We start from the raw sequence: 19,679 nt of genomic DNA on the forward strand, positions 1-19,679 counted from the left end.
AGGAACATTATCTGACTAGAACACTAAAATGCAAGATTAGTATATGAGAATGTGAGCTTTTCAGGTAGAGCTGAAAAAGTCAGAGGCAGGAATATGGGTATGCCACATAGGTAAAAAAGTTAGTTTATCACAATAATTACGTCATATCTTAAAACAGTGACTAAAACTTTTGCAGCCCCGCCGCGGTGGTCTAGTGGCTAAGGTGTACTCGGCTGCTGACCCGCAGGTCGCGGGTTCAAATCGCGGCTGTGGCGGCTGTATTTCCGATGGAGGCGGAAATGTCGTAGGCCCGTGTGCTCAGATTTGGGTGCACGTTAAAGAGCCCCAGGTGGTCAAAATTTCCGGAGCCCTCCACTACGGCGTCTCTCATAATCATATGGTGGTTTTGGGACGTTAAACCCCACAAATCAATCAATCATCAAAACTTTTGCAACCTTTTACGAGGCACTTCTTTGGCAGAGCATAAAAAACGGGAACATTCCCTGACTAGAACACTAAAATGCAAGATTAGTATATGGAAATGTGAGCTTTTCAGGTGGCGCCGGAAAAGTCAGAGGCAGGAATAGGGGTATCTGTAAAAGAAGTACGCATGTTCAAGCATAAGGGTGAAAACATGCACAGACACACACACACACAAAACGAAGCCTGCATTGAGGCAGAGAAATTTAACCCACCTTCTCCTGTCAATTCCACATGCTCAAAATCATCCATCTGCCAACCAAAAACAGACATGGGAAACAAATAAACACAAATAGCAGCGATTTCGAACTCCTCAAGCTGGCACATTTCTGCCTTCAAATAAGTACTTATTTCAATGCGCATAAAAACATGAAAACCACATTTATTTACCTGTACAGCCCTATTACTTATTGCTAGTTTTCTTCATACTGATATAGCAACAAACCTCTAGAAATTGAATTATAATGTAGGTAATAAATATCCTGGCTTTTGGCAGTCTGGTGAGTACTTTATCTTTAGAAGGGTCATTTTAATATGCCACACTAATAAAAATGTGAATAACATAATGACTATAAAAAGAGAAAATGCAAACATGAGCAAACTAACAATGAGCTAATTAAACTTGTTTCTGTGCTACTTGGTGCATAGTTTATTATCAGATAGTGGCATAACAGTAAAAAAGAAAATGAAGATGAGTGAACATATGTACAAATGCACACTACCAACTAGTTCAGTTTGGAAAGAACACTCAGCATGCATAAGAGCGCACATGTACACAAAAGGTCGAACTCAAACGCGATACAGCAAAAGAAAAAAAAGAATAATTGCTGTGCAAGATGATCGAAGGTATGCTTACACACTATACTGCCAAACAATTTGATAAAGGGCTTAGCCAATTTCCTTGCAACTGCATCATGATCTCAAGCAAAGTCGTGATGCGGTTGTTTGAAGAAATGGCTGAGGCTTACTTTATCAAATTGTTTGGCAGAGGATGTGCAAGTGTACTTTTCATCGTATTGTGCAGCAATGAATTAGCTTCTTTTACAGGATCGCTTTCGATTCTGGCCTACTGCACACGTATATTGAGTATTTTTTTTTTTCAAAAATACAGACTCTTAATAAACGGAACTTGAAGGGACAGGAAAAATATGTTCCATATAACAGCGGTTCCCTTCAACAGCAGTTTCATTTACTGAGAGATGAACAGGGATGCCGTATACAGAGATGAAACCAATCATATATTTGATGCAGTCGTTTCATTTAGGCAGCAGTTTCGTTTAACAGATTTCCGATTACTGAGCGTCTTCACTAACCCATTTGGCAGTGTGTGCTTCTACATGTTCCCTCGTCGTTGTCTTTGCCCCCCATTACACCACTTGTCGATATTTAAAGTGAAGAGCTAAGCCTGACTCTACATCCATGCTACATTAAAACACGATATGACGAATCCAGACTTTATGAACTTCCTGATCTAATGGAGAAACCTTAATTTCCTTGCAGGTACCCATAGGCTTCATCAAGGATGTCATCAAATCTAGCTAATAAAGCTGTCATGGCACTAAACTTTTTTAACCAAGCTTTTCTGGAAACAAACAAGTAGCAATTAATGCAGCAATTTCTTTTCAATTGTAACACAAAATGGCTTTTTTTTGAGTGTGTGATGCAATGTGACCACATTTAAACATCCAGTTGCCCTAGTCATGACCAGTTTTATTTTGACAAGGATGCGCCCAACACTATTCTCAAAACAATAAACTAAACCATTGGTAACATTTTTATGTACAAAATGGCACTAGTACTGGTGGTGTTTTGTTGTACATTTAAATCCAACTATAGCAACACAGTCATTTGCTTCCTTATTTAATAGCTCATACCAGAGATGACACTAATTGCCTCCTTAGAACTCTTTTGCTTTGCTTGCTCGCACATTAACTGAATTTCTTCTCCCTCTTTTTGGATATCGGCAGCTTGTCATACCTTCGCGTGACAGTCTGCCTAACCAGTATTGTCCCAACATGAGAGGCTCCATATTCGGGCTGAATTTGTGGACTCTTTCTCATGTGCAGGCATGTGTTACTGGCAAATAAAATCCCATGATGGTTAATTGGTATCACTATGTCACAACTTTAGATTTACAAGGGAAGAAAAATACCTTTATATTATGAATTTTCCTACTCAACTAATTCAAGCACAGTCAGCACTTTATTAAATTGAGTTTCTATTGTATTTTTTTTCATTGAAAAATGTAAGATCTTTCCTCAAAGAGCAAGGTATTCAACAACAAAAAACGGATGGCAAAATGCTTGCTTACTAAATTTGTCTGCGAGTTCAGAAGAACACAAAAAATAATGCGGGTATGGTACATCACTGCCTTAATAAAGTACTGGTTTTACCACATACTGGTTTCACCAACTTTTCATAGCATGTAGCTAATTCAGAAATCTGCTAAGTATAAAAAATGCCTTTATATGTAGCTTTTACAAAATACAAAAATGTATTCCCCACATGACATATTTATATCAGCAGTCTTGGAAGCAGCACGCTTCCAAGGAATGCTTTTAACATAACAATAGCTTAGCCAACATCTGCAAAAGCTCTACACCTACCTTGCTTCTTCACAAGAAAAGAAATAGATTTGCAATAAAAGAAGAGGTTAGACAAAGAAATAAGATCTCTCCAGTGTTATTCGCAGCATGCTTAGAGATAAGGTATACAAATGACTGAATTGGGAAGAAAGATTAGCACAGAATATCTCAGAAACCTCCAGTTTACAGATGACATAGCACTCTTTAGTAATGATTGTGATGAGCTGCATAATACGACAAAGTGCTAAAATAAGAAAATTGTAAAGTAGAGATAAATATGAATATGCAATGCTCGATTGCATGGCAAAATAATGAGTGTACGGTTAGCAAACAGCCTTCACAATTTGTACAAGGGTAAGTGTACCTAAGCAATTAAGGTCAGTTAGTAACAGCATGGTCCACCCATAAAAAGGGAGCCCACTAAAGAATACAGATGGGCTGGAGTACATACAGCAGGCCTTCCCAAATAACGACGGGCAGTTTGCTGCTGTCCATGAAGTCAAAGAAGTAGAATGATTGCATGCTGTTTGTGACCACGTAGGATGCTGAAACATGTACAATAACAAAGCAAATTGAGAGAAAGTTAGATCACACAGCATGCAGCAGAATGAAAAATGTTAGCAGATATATGGGTCAGAGAACAAACAGGGGTAGCTGACATAAGGCACGAGAAATGGACTACAGCTGGTCATGTAATTCATAGAATAGACAATTTTTACATATGGTTAAAAAATGTACCCAATTTGCAGCTGACACTATTGTTAACACGTGAGCTAAGTGTTCCATTGCACGCAACACCACACATAAGGGACGACATTGCTCAAACACAACACTACTTCTTTTCTGTGACTTTTTGAAACCCCTGCCTAATTTTGCTGTCTCAACCAATGTCTGATCTGACACATGAAGTGTGACAGCCTGTAGACAAAAGCTACTGCATACGTGCAATAACAAACTTTCATTTTAAAAATGGGAACATGACAGTAGTTAAGATGTCCTGTTCATGTCATTGCTCTATTAGGGCAGGGTCTCCCAACCACTGGAAACCCAGCTCTACGGGACCAATGCACTGTTGCATAACTGAACAACAAGATTTGCCCTCACATATTAATTTCCATAAGCTTCATGAATAATTTACTTTGAAACGTTTCTTAAAATGTATTCTACTCATCCCAGTTTTACATTGCTCAGATAAACTTGTGTCTGAGTGCTCCATTATAGAGAGCTGTGGATGGAGATTAATCCCACTGCTCTTGCTAAATGCTTTGGTATATATTGTGGCTCACTTATGTTCTATGCTTTTTATAGCCATCAATAATAAACGCACAACAGAACTTAAAAAAAAAATGCTGTTCTGCTGGGTGCAGGCCACCACTCTGTCTACTGCAAACCAACATGTATCCCTCACCTGCCCTCCTCCACCTCATATTTCCAGACGTTTACACTACTCTCAACTGCCGGTGCAGTGGCACTCACCCAGCTACGCTTCCGCATATGCTGTGGGAATTCCCAGCACAGTACGCACACACACTAACACCACGACCTTCTCGTACAGGCTGCGTGAGATTCTACAGAGATCCACCCTCGATAAACAAACATGGGCAACCCAACACACCCGTGAGGCTGTGTCAAAGCAAGCCCTTGGCATCCCCTCATGGAAGGCCTCGGCCCAGCCATCTAAACTTGCTGTTTTTTTATTAATAAAGTTCATTCCTCCTCCTTCTCCTTGTGCTAATAGGTAGTGTATTATGTCCGGCCATACTAGTGTATTATGTCCAGCCACTATACAAGATTGTATCGAGCCAGGCAAATCTTCAAGATGTCTGGGCTCTTTATGAATGATAAACTAATCTGACTCCAGCACATAACAGCATATCTCTCGAGGTAATTGTCAGGAACTCCAAGTTTTTGGCATCTCATATTATCTTTTACCCTACCAAGTTTTGTTGTCAGAAATGATGCAAAAGCACCAATTTTTTCAGATGAGTGATTCTACGTACGTATGTGCAAGTAATTGAAAAGAAAAACACTAATGGAGCTGTATTTGCACGATGCATGAAAAAATTATTGTTTTGCATATATGAAAAGCATTGGCTTCTATGCATTGTATCATGGGTGCAGAAATTTGTGCCTCCTCAAAATTAAAGAAGTTAAACAAAGTGACAAGTGAGGTTATGAAACACAACCTTGGGTAGCCCAGTGTTGTCTTGTCTACCTCTGTCAGCAGCTATTGCCAATATGTTGAGATGTTGTCGTCATCTGAATATGGTGGTTCAGAGAAAGCATATTGCTCGGTGTAGTTGTGGCTGCATTCAGAGAAGCACTGAAATAGTTCTTTCCTCTTAGACTTAAACAAAACTTCCAAGGACAAGCTTTTTTTGTCCCCCGTAGTTATTGCCAGCGCACGAACAAAGACACAGCAGGATGCCGTTTTTCATTTCGGCTACTAGAGTCAAGTCACTTCTCAACCGAAATGCATGCTTCAAGCAAGTTTTCCCATTCTTCTTTAGCCGTCAGTCAAAGTCAAAGATAACTCAGTGAAAGGGATCAGGGTAGCTTGATTGTGGCACCACAAAGCACTTGTTTCAGCAGGAACGAGCCCAGCTTATCTTCAGTGGGAGCTGTACAAACTGTGTGGACAAGCATAGCTTGTCTTTAGTAGGGAAATGGTTAAATAGGTGATTTTTTTTTCATTAGTGTAGTTCAGTGTTGACATTGGAGGTGCACTAGCAATCACTCTCTTGTTCATACTGAAGTGCAGTGTTCTAGTATGAAATAATCAAGTGCGAACCTGGCTGCATGCTTGCACGCACCCACACATTGACACTCCCAAAACACTTTGCATGAATGTGCATACATTTAATGTGTCAATTTTGCACTCGAGTGATTTTATACCAAAATGAACTGTCTTAGAAGTACTCATTTGTGCTGGCTGTTTTCACCGAGAAGTGGTAAACCCCTTTTACCTTTCCACTCAGCTCATTCAAAATTGATGAAAAGGGGTATCATTAAAGGTTGCCTGGTAAACGCTCTCAAGAGGTCATGCCCGCACTCAATGCGATGCAGTTTTAAAGCACAGGTAGAGCGCCTCTTAAGCGCCGGTTACTCGAGCGCCCTGATTTCTGCTGTTGCGGAAAAACTTTTGAAGCAAACTAAATATCAAGGAGGGCGATCTCAGCCTCAAAGCGCGTCTCTTCCCATGAAATATGTTGCAGTTCCGTATCTGCATAACGTGTCGCATCGGCTGAAAAAAATCGGTAAACGCGCTGGTGTTACTGTTATTTTTTCCGCCCCAGAAAAGCTTACAAAGCTTTGTAAGCTGGTGAATATTCCAGCTGCTATTAAAGGAAGATGCACTGTGAAACACAGAACGTGCTTTGTACCTTGTGTCATTGGTGTCGTGTATGTCATTCCGCTTTCGTGCGGAATGGTATACATAGGGCAAACCAGAAGGTGCCTTAATGACCGGTTAAGAGAGCACAATAACAATGTTCACAACGCAGTTCAAGGACACCTCGGAATCCACTGCAGAGACTGCGGCTGCGTGCCAGTTTTTGAGCGTTGCGAGGTATTAAGCAAGCACAACTCGCAGGCCACGCGTGAGATTATTGAAGCTTATCAAATAAACAAGTTTGACGGAAAATGTGTAAGTTGCCCATCGGTTGCATTGTTGAATAAGGAGATTGCGTATCTCGATCTTTTTTAAGTTACATATGCATTGTTTTCTTAGCCCTTTCAATGGGAGACAAGAGTTTTGCTGACAGTGTATCGCAGTTTGTCCCTGCACCCTTCTACGCATGCCCATTTTTTCTCAATTTTTGCCTATATATGTACTTCATTCCGATATTAAATCTTTGTTGAAAGTCAGCGCTCTTTTCTGTCCATGTTTTTTTCGCTTCCGTAGTTACGAAGTAACTACTTGTAGGTTGCGCTGTTCCTGAATTCAGAAAATTTTACTTTGATATTAAACTGTGGAAGACAATGACTAAATTGGACTGCATGTTTTCTGATGAACACAACTGTCACCACAACCTTAAAGAAAAAGTCAACATTCTGAATGAATGGCACAAAGCAAGAAAGTAAAAACAACAAAGAGCTGTCATTTATGTTATTTTATAGGGACACTAAAGTGAAACAACAATTTACGTCAGAGTGAAAGCTCTATGTATGACATCTAAGATGACAATATTGTCAACAGCAGTGCCCTACTTTCTGAAAAATCAAGGTAAATGCACAAGAATACATGCACCACACAGTAGGACATTCTCAAAATGATTCCGATGACGTCAGATGAACCGTCTACAAGTAATCACTAGTAATCGATCTAGCTGCACTAAATAAAAAACCTTCTGTGCATCAAGAGATGCAATAAAATGCTGCATGTTCGTTTCTGTTTGATTCATGAAAAAAAGAACCATCGGACGTTACTATGAGGAATGGCACGAGACGTTACTATGAGGATTGGCATGGGATGTTACTATGAGGAATGGCACGAGTGGTTCAAAAATTCAATTTTCCTGTGGTTAAACTGGACAGGTTTTGCCATCTAGTGGGGCCCAGTTGAACCAAAACACGTGTGCCATCTCGGAGCCAATGGCAGAAAATTGATCAATGGCTGTTGTTGCTGCTGTGGCTCCCGCTGCTATCGTTCTGCTGCTACTAGTGTCGGTGGCTGCACAGTAAAGCCTGGCAATGTTGTGCACGCCAACAGTGACGTGAGACGTTCCGCTTTTTGAGGCAGGTAATTTGAAGTGCCGTTACATGATGCGGATCACTAAAACGTAATTTTATTTCAAAATATGCCCTTCCTTGGCACAAAAGTAACACTACGAGGTATCTGGATCACTATATCTACGTAATAGTTGCCTTTAGTGTCCCTTTCAAAATGTTATAACTTCAATGTGTGCAAACAATAGCCCATACAGATACTTCTTTAACATGTGGGACTTACTTTGTACCAGCAAGAAGCCACAGGAGCCACCTAGAAAAAACATGGCAAGCATTAAAGCAATTGAAAACAGGACATACAAGTGATGCACTTTCAATTAAAACTATACATGTAGCACTTTTTCCCCTGTAGTATTCACTCAGAATCTCTGGATATAAGTTCATAACTTCATACAAGAAAACCATTCTTTTGCCAAGCACCTTTTGAGGCAGGCATCTTTCACCTCATATGGTCTGAAGACATATTCACAATGAGGAATGACAACAGAGAGTAACATTTCAAGCTGAAGAACAATTTAATGTATTTTACTGCCATTAAACATGGAAGTACACAAATACTTCTGCATGAGTCCCCCCCCCCCCCTCAGAAAAGAGCCACAGGAATTGAAAATGAAGCAGATCCTTGAAGGTACTACACTGTCTACACAAATAGGTATGGGTGGCCTGCAGGTGGTCTTTAGACCACCCACATCCATTTGTGTATACAGCACTCTCAAGAAACAGCATGATCACAGTGACAGTGCACAAAATATTACAGCTTTTTTTTTAACAGTATAGACTTTTTTATACAAATGCTTAGACAGTCAGCTAACCGTTGATTTCGCACACAAACTATATTAAGATACAAATACTTTGTTGCACCTAAAGTTACAATAAAATGAGTAACAAACAAAAACTCGTTTTTTATCTTTTTATAATTACTAACTTGAAACTAGATTTACTACATCGAAAAAGTAGAGTGTGACAATTTATGCCATTTACACTTTTCATAAATCCCAGAAACATGCATAACATGAGATGTTAATCAGTAATATTGGAGGTCCCAATCCAGGCGATGTGAATGTGTGTGCACCGAGCATGCAAGAAATGCCACTGCTATGTTGCATCAGACCAGATCTTCACATGAGGAATTTCGAAAAAAGGCATGTTGCCGCAGAATCTGGTCAGAAAAATGGAAAGTCACCTCAAATACACAAGTCGAGCACTCATTCTTTGCACTTGGTGTGGCCAATCTGCTTCTTTGTTGAACTCTAAGTACACGCAAACAACCCTTTTGACTGTCTATCAAAGGAAGCAGGACAGTGGCTTCACCCCCCTTTTATGTTGCAGAGTGAAAACAGACGAAATGGAAACTGGCATTTTTTTGGATGCAGCACAAATGATTAAGAAATGTGAAACATTACACACCTTAAAAAAGAGAAACAATTGGGCCAAGCAAAAGATAGAGGACATACTTTGTTATTTACTCATCTAATAATTATGAGCTAAACTGAAAGGAACAAAAATGAACAAAAAGATTCCATTTCCATTGAAGTAATTTGAACCTGCAACCTTCGAATTATGCGTCCAATGCTCTGCTGAGTTATTACAAAGGATACTCCTTGCTTTCCTTGGCTTAGTTGTCTCTTGATTTCAATGGTTATGTTCAAGAAAGATATGAGCCTCTTGAACGATTCCCCTTCTTTTGTACTTTCATAGCTAAGCTTCATCGCAGACTTCATGGTTAAGGTAGCATGTGAGAGTTGATGGGTCAGCTGCCAACTCATGGCAAGATAATGAGCCACACGACACCCTCTGACAAAAAAAGAGCATTCCACACTTGCCACCTTGTCTATGAGTGACACTGGCTAACACTCCCAGGGAATAAACATCCATAAATACCCAACAAAATAAATGAGAAAGCACCCTTTTATGATCACTCAATTGGTGCAGCAAGGAACATGCAATTCAAAGGTAGTGAGTTTAAATCCCTCTTACGAAAAGGGTGCCTTTAATTTTTTAAAAATCAATTAACGATGAATCAATCCCCAGTTTTGCTATTTATTCATTAATAACTATTTATGAAAATTGCTTTTGTATATTAATCAATGCTGTTGATAAACGCTTTAAAAAGGCTCTTTTAGTGGGCAGAACAAGAGTGAAACACACAAGCGTGTCACAATATGATAAATTAAGTTTTTTCTACCATTCAATACTAAATAAAATGGGTGCAAACAGCTAGACAAATAATAAACACTATTTCGTAGGGGTGTGCAAATATTTGAAAATTTTATATACCTAATCTAATAGGATTAAAATTCTATTCAGTACTTGAATTGGGTACCACATATTTGAATTGAATATTTTTAAGTAGTGTTTTAATAATTAGCACTGATGAGAAAACTCCCAACGGAATAACTTTTCGGGGAACAACCCTTCGGAAGAGTTATGTATTATTTTTTCTCTTTTTAAAATGTGGATTGACGTGATGCATAGGCTTATAAGGGTCTATCGGTGCTTCACTCACAACATGATAAAAAAATTTTTGCTTTAAGTATTCTCAATACAGTATCATTGTAATGAGATTCATGATGTTCACTCATGAAACATTATTTAACATTTAGGCCTTAGTATTATTTAAAAGATGAAGGCAAAGTACCACTTCAAATACTAAAGTAACTGCTGTATTCATACTAAAGTTAAAATATACCTTGAAGGCTCTAGTCATTACTGTATATGATATTACCTCAGTTTACAAAATTGTGGTACCTTTTTTTCTGTTAACTGTAATAGCAATGTTAGATTGGTAAAGTTTGTGAATATTTCTTTGAAATAAGAAAATTGTATAATTCTATGTGTCTTTTTAAAACAGTTTCCTTGCTATCCAAAACCTATTTGATTTGTATTCATATTCATTTTGGGCTTAAATTTAACTATTTATACACTCATACTATTTGGCATCATAACTAAAACAATGCTGGAAACTTGCAGCAACGATTGACGAATAAGCAGTATTCCTGGAATGTTGTGGAACATAAAATGCTGCCATAAAATAGCCCTTTTGCAAAGGCATGTTTGAAATATCTTGTTATGTCCAAGGCAAATGTATTCCAGTATCTGTATTTTAGGCTTCCAACCCATGTATTTCTATATCTGTATTCCAAAATACTTATTTAAGTATCTCTGCTCTGTCCTGGTCCATACCAAGAGATGATCAAATATGCCAGCAAACCAAGTGATGCCTTGAGCGAACAACAAATTTGCATGCGTGAATAATCGCTCGGGCAATGCAATGTTCTGTGATCGAGAACTTTATTGCTATGTTACAGCTCTGCACAGCAATGAGAAGAGCGAAAGGTGCTGCAGATACTTTTTTCCAGTTTCACTCTTTTGCAAGCACCATATGGAAGCACTTATACTTCATGAAATGATTACAAAGCTCTTAAACCATTACATATCTTACTGTAGACTATATAGACTATATATACTAACTGTCCTTTCACTTGAATCCTGGCCCAGAGCCTTTCGCAAAGCATGAAATTCGTGATACCTCATCTGCACCATTGAAAGCAGCAATCTGCTGAAGGACATTAAATTGCTCTCTTTTCAGCTGATTATGTAGGATAAAATGGCACAAACAACTTATACTACAGGCAGGAAATGAAGCGCATTGGTCACTTTTCATAAAATTATTTTACTGCATGTGTAACTGGATTTTATACCAACTTCGTGAAGTGCTTATCTGTTGTTTCTGTGTGTATAGCTCTGCAACTACCCCAACCAATGGGCTCAACAAAATGACCTATGTGCAGTTTATTGCGGGACCCTGCACACATGCTTACGTTGTAAAAAAAAAATAACATGCCTGAAACCTGAAGAGTCTCTCCAGCATTCTGTGGTCATGTCACAATTTACCACAGGAGTGCTTGCGAAGGGTTGGATTGAGAAAGAGACGCGAGTCCGAGGTAATACGGCAAACTAAATTTAATACTACACAAAATGGCAAACAGTAATCTAACTTGAAACTTGACTCGAAAAAGAAACATGCACACAATAATCGGCTATACAGCGATACCATAACTAACCATTATCCATGTCAAGTTCAGTACCAAGCTTAATCTTTTTACCTAAGATGACTGCTTGGTGGCTACCATTCTGTGCTCCCATAATAGTTGAACATTCCTAATGTTCAGATGCCACCCTCAGAACTACGAGGAAGTGGTACTGTCTCGCCGTCATTGTCATCAGCGCGCGTTTGCTTGAGGATCCACTTGTCTTTAATGCCAATGTCCCGGTCTTATTCGTCATCTTCAGCCCAATTGGTGAAACCCAACTCGTTCATGGCCTCATTGACGTCGCACTCCGATGATCTGGTGTGGGCCGCATTCGTTCTGGCGCGGGATGGAAGAGCTGTAGTCCCAAAGAAACTGCTGCGCAAGGTTGCGGCAAGTCCGGACAGCCTCACTCGGGGCCTCCGAGGTCGATGACCACCTCACGGGCCTCTCGTCACTAATATCCTTCAGAACCGGGCGGCTCTACTTTTATTGCTGTAGCGACGCTGACCTTCCTAGTCTTCACAGTTTGATGCCGTAACACAGTGACAGCTCATCCTTCGGGATTTCCTAGTACGGCTCGGGTCACGTGGCTCATATGCGCGCCATCGGGGGTCTGGCGCATGCGAGCCACATTCCAGAGCACGACACGTGTTTCGTGCCCTCTTACTCATGACAGGTCAATGAGACATTCAATAGATTAGGCATGGTATCCCTTGAACTGCAAAAGCATCTATGACTTTCCAACCCATGATCTGTAATAAACCAGTGCAATTATAGCAAACTAACCATCAGAAAGAACTGTCGGGCATAACTGAAGCTTGAAATAGACATCCCAGCACATACACAATCTCTGCATCAGAGTGTGCCATAGATTTTTAGCACTGCCACTCTGCATGAAAAGTTACGGCAGCAAAAGCGAACAAGTGCATACCAGTTGAAACCTAGCCCAAAATAAATATTTTTTACCAATATGCTTTGGGTCAGTCCAAACAAAAGTATGCAGAAAATGCATTCGTGGAGAGTTTACATGACAAGGCTGGCTGTGTGAAATAATGCATCTGCAGTGTGAAATGAGAGGGTAAGCGCTTGACTTAGACAACTGCAGCCTTGCTACTCCAGTGGTCATCAGTGTACACTATACAGCCACTCCAACTTGCCCACCATGGACTTGAGATCACATCATAGTCTACAGTATTGCTTATAATTTTGGCACAAATTCAGAATTTTTGCGTAGCATGTGTTCCTGACACTTAATTGAAAAGATTTAATCAATCAAAGTGATGATTAAATAAAGGATGTGAATTAAAATAGGTTCATTGATTAAACGTTCATCAATATTACTATCTCTACAACGAACTTCACAAAATAAAATGGGTTGCAGTTTTTTTTTTCGATAAATGGGGGGAGAGCGTTTTTTGACATTCGGTATAACCTTTGTGATAATTTTTATCCTAATTTTAATAACAAAAAAATTGCAAATTTTTCCCTGCCAAAATGACGAAACAACTATAAAGCATACCATAGTGAACCGAAGAATTTAGACCACCTGAGATTCAGCAATGTGCTCTGACATGGCATAGTATAAGAGCCCCTCGCATTTCACCACAATTGAATTGCAGCTGCAGCAGCCAAGATTAAAACCCTATTTTTTGGATTAGCAGCTGCAAACTGTAATGATGACAGAACTACTGTGGCTACACTATATCATACTTTTGTTTTACACAATTCTAAGACCGCAAATGTGGATTATCGGACTGAGTAACATGGAAGTTAGATTTACAAGAGAGAAAAAGACGAATGAAAGTTGTTGACTGATTTTCATAACTCTGGTTGCCCAGGGCATTGAGAGATGATCATCTACTTCTCAAGTCTCACTGCGGAAGTGAGCGTTCAGCTAGCATTGCCTGGAACTGATTTTTCCCTGATGTTTTACTGAGAGCGGGAAAGAATGGTAAGGGGTCTCAAAGAGAAGTCACAAGAAAAATAAGCATCAGCTGTCTAGTGGTACATGTATTTCAAAGCAGTCTCTGTCTCCTTTGCATCCAACGTATACATACTACAGGTGAAAGCTACATTTTATTTCCGTTAGCTTTTCAATTAAGTTGTGGGGATTTGCTTTCCACAACCACGATATGATGATGAGGCATGCCCAGTGATGATCAAGCCAGTTTACCATTTGAAACAATTTTCGGAGCAGAAAAAAGCCTGTTTTCGAGCAGAAAAAAAAGAAATTCATAATTATTTTGGTGCAAACAATGTATAAATTTTCAGTTAATATTCTTATTAGTGTGCACACTAGAAATGCTGCTGCAATGCAAACAAGGAGACAAAAAAACATCCAGAGAGCAGCCATTCATCAAGTTTTTAGCACCAAAGTGTCACATTTTTGTTTCACTGCACTGCCCAAGATGTGCCTGACGTGCAAAAGTCAAACATTAGTGACAAGGCCAGTTAGATGTGCTAGTGACCAAGTAGGCATGGCGCACAATATTTGTGGTATAATAAATGTCATAAGCTCATACGAAGAGAACCTATTAGGAAACCAGCATTCTAACAATTAGAGAATGAAGAAAAAAATTCTATCACTGCAAGTGAGAACTATACTGTCTTAAATTTTTTTACATAGCAAATTAAATAATCGCCGCAACTCACTCTATGATGCTCCGCCCTACTCAATAATTGCTAGAGGTGTAAGCAGAAAGTGACATTTTCCTTTAATTTAGAGGACTTTGGGTTCAGCACTTACCATTTTCGAGGTTCAGAAAAAAAATGTATTTTAAAATATGAAACTGGCATAGATTTAAACAGCTGGCACAAAGGGGGTGGGGTCAGTGATCAAGGAGGGAAGGAGAAGGAAGGGAAGAAATGAAAGGCAGGCAGGTCAACCAGATGCACATCCGGTTTGCTGCCCTGCACTGGGGGAAGGAATGAGGGGATTAAAGGAGAAGAGAGAGAGAAGTGAAGGGCAACGTGTGTGTAGCTGTGACCTTGTCCATTGCACGCTTATAAGCGGTTGCGTAGTCCGGTCGTCTTAAGCAAACTTAGCAATGCCCGCGTCGCTTTGCTGGCCTGCGACACATAGAGCCATGAACCAAGGATCTTCTCTTTGGAAAACGGTCTACTGTCTAGTGTCTCTAACGTTTCGTGTAGCAAGTTGGGTTCACTCGCAAAACCTTCACATGAACACAGTAGATGCTCTATTGTCTCGTCAGTGTCGCAGGATTCACATCAAGAGCTATCCACCATTCCTATGCGAAAGGAGTACACCTTCGTAAAAGCTACTCCTAACCACAGGCGGCACAGTAAACATGCATCCTGATGGGAGAGGTCAGATAGAACTTGAAGCTTTCTCGATGGGTCTAATTTGTGTAGGTGGTGGTTCCCGACACTGGGGTCACTCAGCCAAGTCAGTCATCAATGTTTACATAGGGGGGGGCAGGGGTGAATTTATTCAAGGCAGCCATGAAGGAGAAGAGTCCATTTGTCGAAATCTTGGCTTTTGAGACACCACGTGTTCACGAATTTAGCACCTAAATATGCTGTCAAGGTGCGATGGGTGGGTATGAGCTTCATGCTACTGACACAGTTGGGGAACAATTATGGCATTCTGCAAACAGGCAAGACAACAGATGGTGACCGACTGGTTAGGTAAGAGGAGTACTACCATTTTTTCTTTTAATTGAGAGAAGAGGGAGTCATTGTGCGATTTTCGAAAAAACAGCGGCATCATTGAGACTGCTCGCAAGCATAGTTCTCAACAAGTGTGAGGGAATCACTTGATAAGATTAGTCGGGGAGGCTTATTTTGCCTATTATTGTGATAGAAATTATACTGGCAGTATCGACAGGGTTTCTACCGTCGCTGCTATGTCGCTGCATTTCCTTCACTCCAAGGTGCATGAGAGTTTTTTAGACCAGTCGTCAAATGCTGAACAGAGAGGAAATGCGCTGCTGGTCTTTCACTAGCCCCAAAAGACACGAGGGGGGGGGGGGGGGGGGGGGGTCCTTCCAGCAGCAACTGCAATCTATGATTTTACGAGCCAGATTGTTGCTGGCGCATGTGGTACCTCGCTATATTAGCAGCCGTCAGAAAATGTGTGAACAGTCTTCCTAGATTGGCCATACTCTCTTAAACCAGCGTTTGTAGATTTGCGTGAGATCAGATCCCAAAAAGTGAGCCGCCAGCCAATTTGTTTCTAATGCACTCATTGCTTCACCCTTGCGGTGAACCTGACTTTTTTTATGGGGGGGAGGGTCTACTGACGACAACACCGATTGTTCTGATGGCATTAAGGAGGTGTGAGAACACTTGTTCTTTATTTGTGGCCAACTTCGCGGCTCAATTTCTGTGTGCACTAGCTAGCCCCCGTGATCCGTTGGTTTGGCAATCAAGATGCGCGACGAACCCTTGGACATTCGCGAACAGCAGTTGCACCACATTGTGCCAGACGCGCTCTACATGGATATTTAGGCTTAACTTTACAATAGGCATAATGAAGAACATTGTGCAGTGCTATTTGGAGGCATATGCTTTTTTGTGAAATATCAAACAAAACGTTTCACGACCAAATCTTAATTTGCGTGTATAGGTCGTTTCTAGCATGCAGTATCGATACCTGCTGCCCATTGGCCACATCGACTACATTAGGATACCCGGAGTGACTCGCGAACAAAAAAAAGTCAATTTTATATGCGTTATCAACAGTTCCATAATAAATATGAGAGGATATTGATGGCATGCTAAACTTTAGACAATGAAGACACATGCAGCAGCGCAGATACTTAGGTAGATTGGCAGCGGCACTATAAAAAAAGCTCCAGTGTTTGTTGCAACCAAAAATAGTTCTGAACCATAAACAGTTCGATGCTGGTAAAAACTTGGACTAGTGAACATTGGCGCAGTTGGCACAAGCTGTACTCGAATATGTGCAGCAAGGAGCAGGGATAAGGAATTGTAGCAAAATGATGCAATTAGCACAGTTGGATCACCACTGATTGCTGTAGAGAAAGACTACAGATTAAATTAACCACTTGCAGTTCATTAATGTGCACCTATAGGGGCCCTGCAACAATTCGCATGGTGAGTAAACACTGCTTAACTGTAGTCAAGGCTCCTGAGCACATGCGAGGCAAACATTTTAGCACTGCATATTTTGTGGAATTTACAATTAATTCTCAATGTCAACTAGAAATCGTTCTCTCTTATCTTGACAAATGATGCCATAAACTTAGATGGCCATGCAATAAACTCAAATTTCATGACCCCTGACTGATTTGAGCATCGCAAGCTGTATAGTTGCCATGGACACCATGAAATGCCACCATGTGCCCATAATCACTGAAAGTAAAACGCGTGTTTAAGGAAAAAAAAAAAAGTGCTCAAGACAATAACGTGCACTGACGAAGGCACTCATCTTCTTGATTTTTTGTCATCTCCTTCCCTGTGTAGCTTTCAGTCCACTGGCTGGTATACATAGAGAGAAAGCGCGTGATTGATACCTATACCTCCACTTGTACTTGACTTATTTTAGAATCTTTTGCAAATGTTGATTCATGGGGCAATCAGTTCTTTCAACGGAGCCATTAGGTGACTACTTGGAAAAATGTCGCAGTACCCATTTCATTCTAGGCTACACGGGTATTGTTACATTTTTTTTCTTCTATTGAAAGGTGGCTGCTGTTGCCATGAGCCAAACCCACTTCCTTGAGATTAGTGGCACACCTTGGTGACCGTGATGGAAAGTGGTTTGCTTTTAATGCTGCAGCTACTCTAAAAAAATCTACCACTCACAGTATGCTCACATTTTTTTTCATAAACCTGCATTGACTATAAAAAATAATGAAAAAGCACACGGCATGCTTTCAAATGGCATTTAGTACCAGTAACGTTATAGAATTACCTGTGTGGAGAACAGCTCGAACTCTTCACATGCGTATGTACCATCTTTCTGGTCTTCAAATACAGCTGCCAATGGTTCAGACCATGTACTGCACTGGCAGCAGCAAGGTGCGTAGTCAGTTTTGTGCACAGCACAGTACTTAACTCTACTTGGATTCCCATTTTTCTTTTGCTGCTTCCAATTAACTTTGTGTTTCATCTCATCCAGCACTGCAAGAAACAATAATATTTATCACACTTTGCAAGCCCAGGGCAATTTTCGTCAGTGCATCATAACTTATGACAGGTAAAAATCATTATATACTTGTTTGTAATGCAAAGCTACAAGAAAATTTCTACAGATTACTCAAATAAAAAAATGTTGGACGAAAAACTATTCAGCTGACCTAGTACAGTGACACCCCTAAAAGGCAGTGGTATAGCCAAGAAGCGGCACATCAAGTCCATCCCCCCCCCCCCCCCTTCGTTATAGAAATAATTTTCTGGGAGGATAGCACAAGTCCCGGCTTCAAATTCTGGACCAGAAATAAGAAGCTTTTCTTTCAGACATATACATAGAGGTTTTCTTGTAGCTCAGCTCAACAAATAAATGGACAGCAATTTTCCTTTTCTATAACCCCTTGTACACCTAATGAGATTCTGTAAAACTGACCTTCCATAATGACATTTTATGATACAGTACTCTGCATCTCATTATATGCTCTTAGTATAGTAGACACAACTTGTGCACAGAATTCTACCATAAACTTTTTCAATAGACACAACCGGAGCACCGAATCCTACCATTACCTATTCTTTTATTATTGTGACAAATTAGTCATTTTTCGTAAGCCTTGGAAATCAGGTTTGAAAGTAAGTTTGAAAAGTACATTAGCACACAATGCCACACACCGAATTATGCATAACAAAAGGCTCTTTCCAAAAAAGCATGAGTTGTAATGCAACAAAAATATCGCAGAACGTAGAAAAACTTGAAAGTGTGTAATATTTTGTTGCAAGCTGACAAACAGAGCAATAAAGAACTCAAAAATAGTCAGAATCAAAACAATTCAGAGTATACATTTTGGAGATAAACGACCCAGAAATGGTATGTGTTGCAATGCCAGTGGTTGCCGAAGTAGACGCAAGACAGAACATGCATTCTTCGTTTCTCTCTCTTTGTTCCTTCTCTGCCTCCTTTCCCCCCTTTCATGATAAGTTTCAGGCAGACAATAAATGCTTGTCTTCTGTCTGGGGACGCCAACTATCTGCTGCCAATGTAACAGTACAGAAACTAAAATCTTCGACATGGTGTTGCCAGTAACATATGCACAAAAAAATGTGAACCGAGGTAGTGCTTCATTGCTCCAGCCATGCGGTAAACCATGTCCTGTTTTTTCTTCTTTTTTTGTGAGACAAAGGTGCACTTGTGCACTTTTTCCACATTTTTTCTTTAAGAGAAGAGCCTGCAGGTGCTCTAACATAGATGGATCCCTGCAATTTTGACAATGCCTATATAAATCAGTTGTCCATTGAACTTTACCAGTTTGTTTTGTGTCAGTTATTTCCATGAGCCACCTGTCTCCACATACGTTGGCGTTCTAAACTATGCACCCGAGCATATCTATTTGCATTTTCGCTGATTATATATAAAAAAAGGGGGGAACAAAATCACGCACAGTCTTAAAACGTCTCGTGCCGCTCCATTGTGCGGGATCAAATGTGCTCTAGGCGGTCTTCTTGTCGTGAAGACAACCTTTGCAGGTGGCGCCAGCACAGAGTACCTGAGTGGCATACGGACTTGGCACATGACTAAAGTAGCTCTAGAATTAAACACAAAGGTCAGCAGCTATACAGGCATAGCCGAGGAGACCACTTGAGCAAAAACAAAACCAACCACTGAATGGCTACAGACGTCCCAAACGTATGCAAAACATCATCGCCGTCAGAACTTCAAGCTGAGGTACTGTCATCTGTGGAGACAAAGCTCATCGTC

At 40.3% G+C, this 19,679-nt stretch overlaps 1 protein-coding gene and 1 long non-coding RNA gene across 2 annotated transcripts in view; both read right to left on the minus strand.

Moving 5' to 3' along the window:
- Window positions 1–238: 238 nt before the first annotated feature.
- LOC142776975 (uncharacterized) lies at window positions 239–3,573 on the minus strand. Its single transcript, XR_012887887.1, has 3 exons — window positions 3,496–3,573; window positions 675–711; window positions 239–572 (listed from the first exon to the last, which is right to left on the minus strand). It is a non-coding gene; the product is annotated as an uncharacterized LOC142776975 (long non-coding RNA).
- Window positions 3,574–16,776: 13,203 nt separating this feature from the next.
- The window catches only part of LOC142775100 (uncharacterized), a 32,275-nt gene continuing 29,372 nt past the window's right edge, over window positions 16,777–19,679 (minus strand). Inside the window, exons 4-5 of the mRNA XM_075876425.1 lie at window positions 17,706–17,914; window positions 16,777–16,803 (exon numbers count right to left, since the gene is read on the minus strand). Of these exons, the coding sequence (XP_075732540.1) occupies window positions 16,777–16,803; window positions 17,706–17,914 (236 nt within the window). The remainder of the gene's footprint in view (window positions 16,804–17,705; window positions 17,915–19,679) is intronic.

The sequence above is a fragment of the Rhipicephalus microplus genome, chromosome X (assembly GCF_043290135.1).
Source record: "Rhipicephalus microplus isolate Deutch F79 chromosome X, USDA_Rmic, whole genome shotgun sequence".
Taxonomy (NCBI): domain Eukaryota; kingdom Metazoa; phylum Arthropoda; class Arachnida; order Ixodida; family Ixodidae; genus Rhipicephalus; species Rhipicephalus microplus.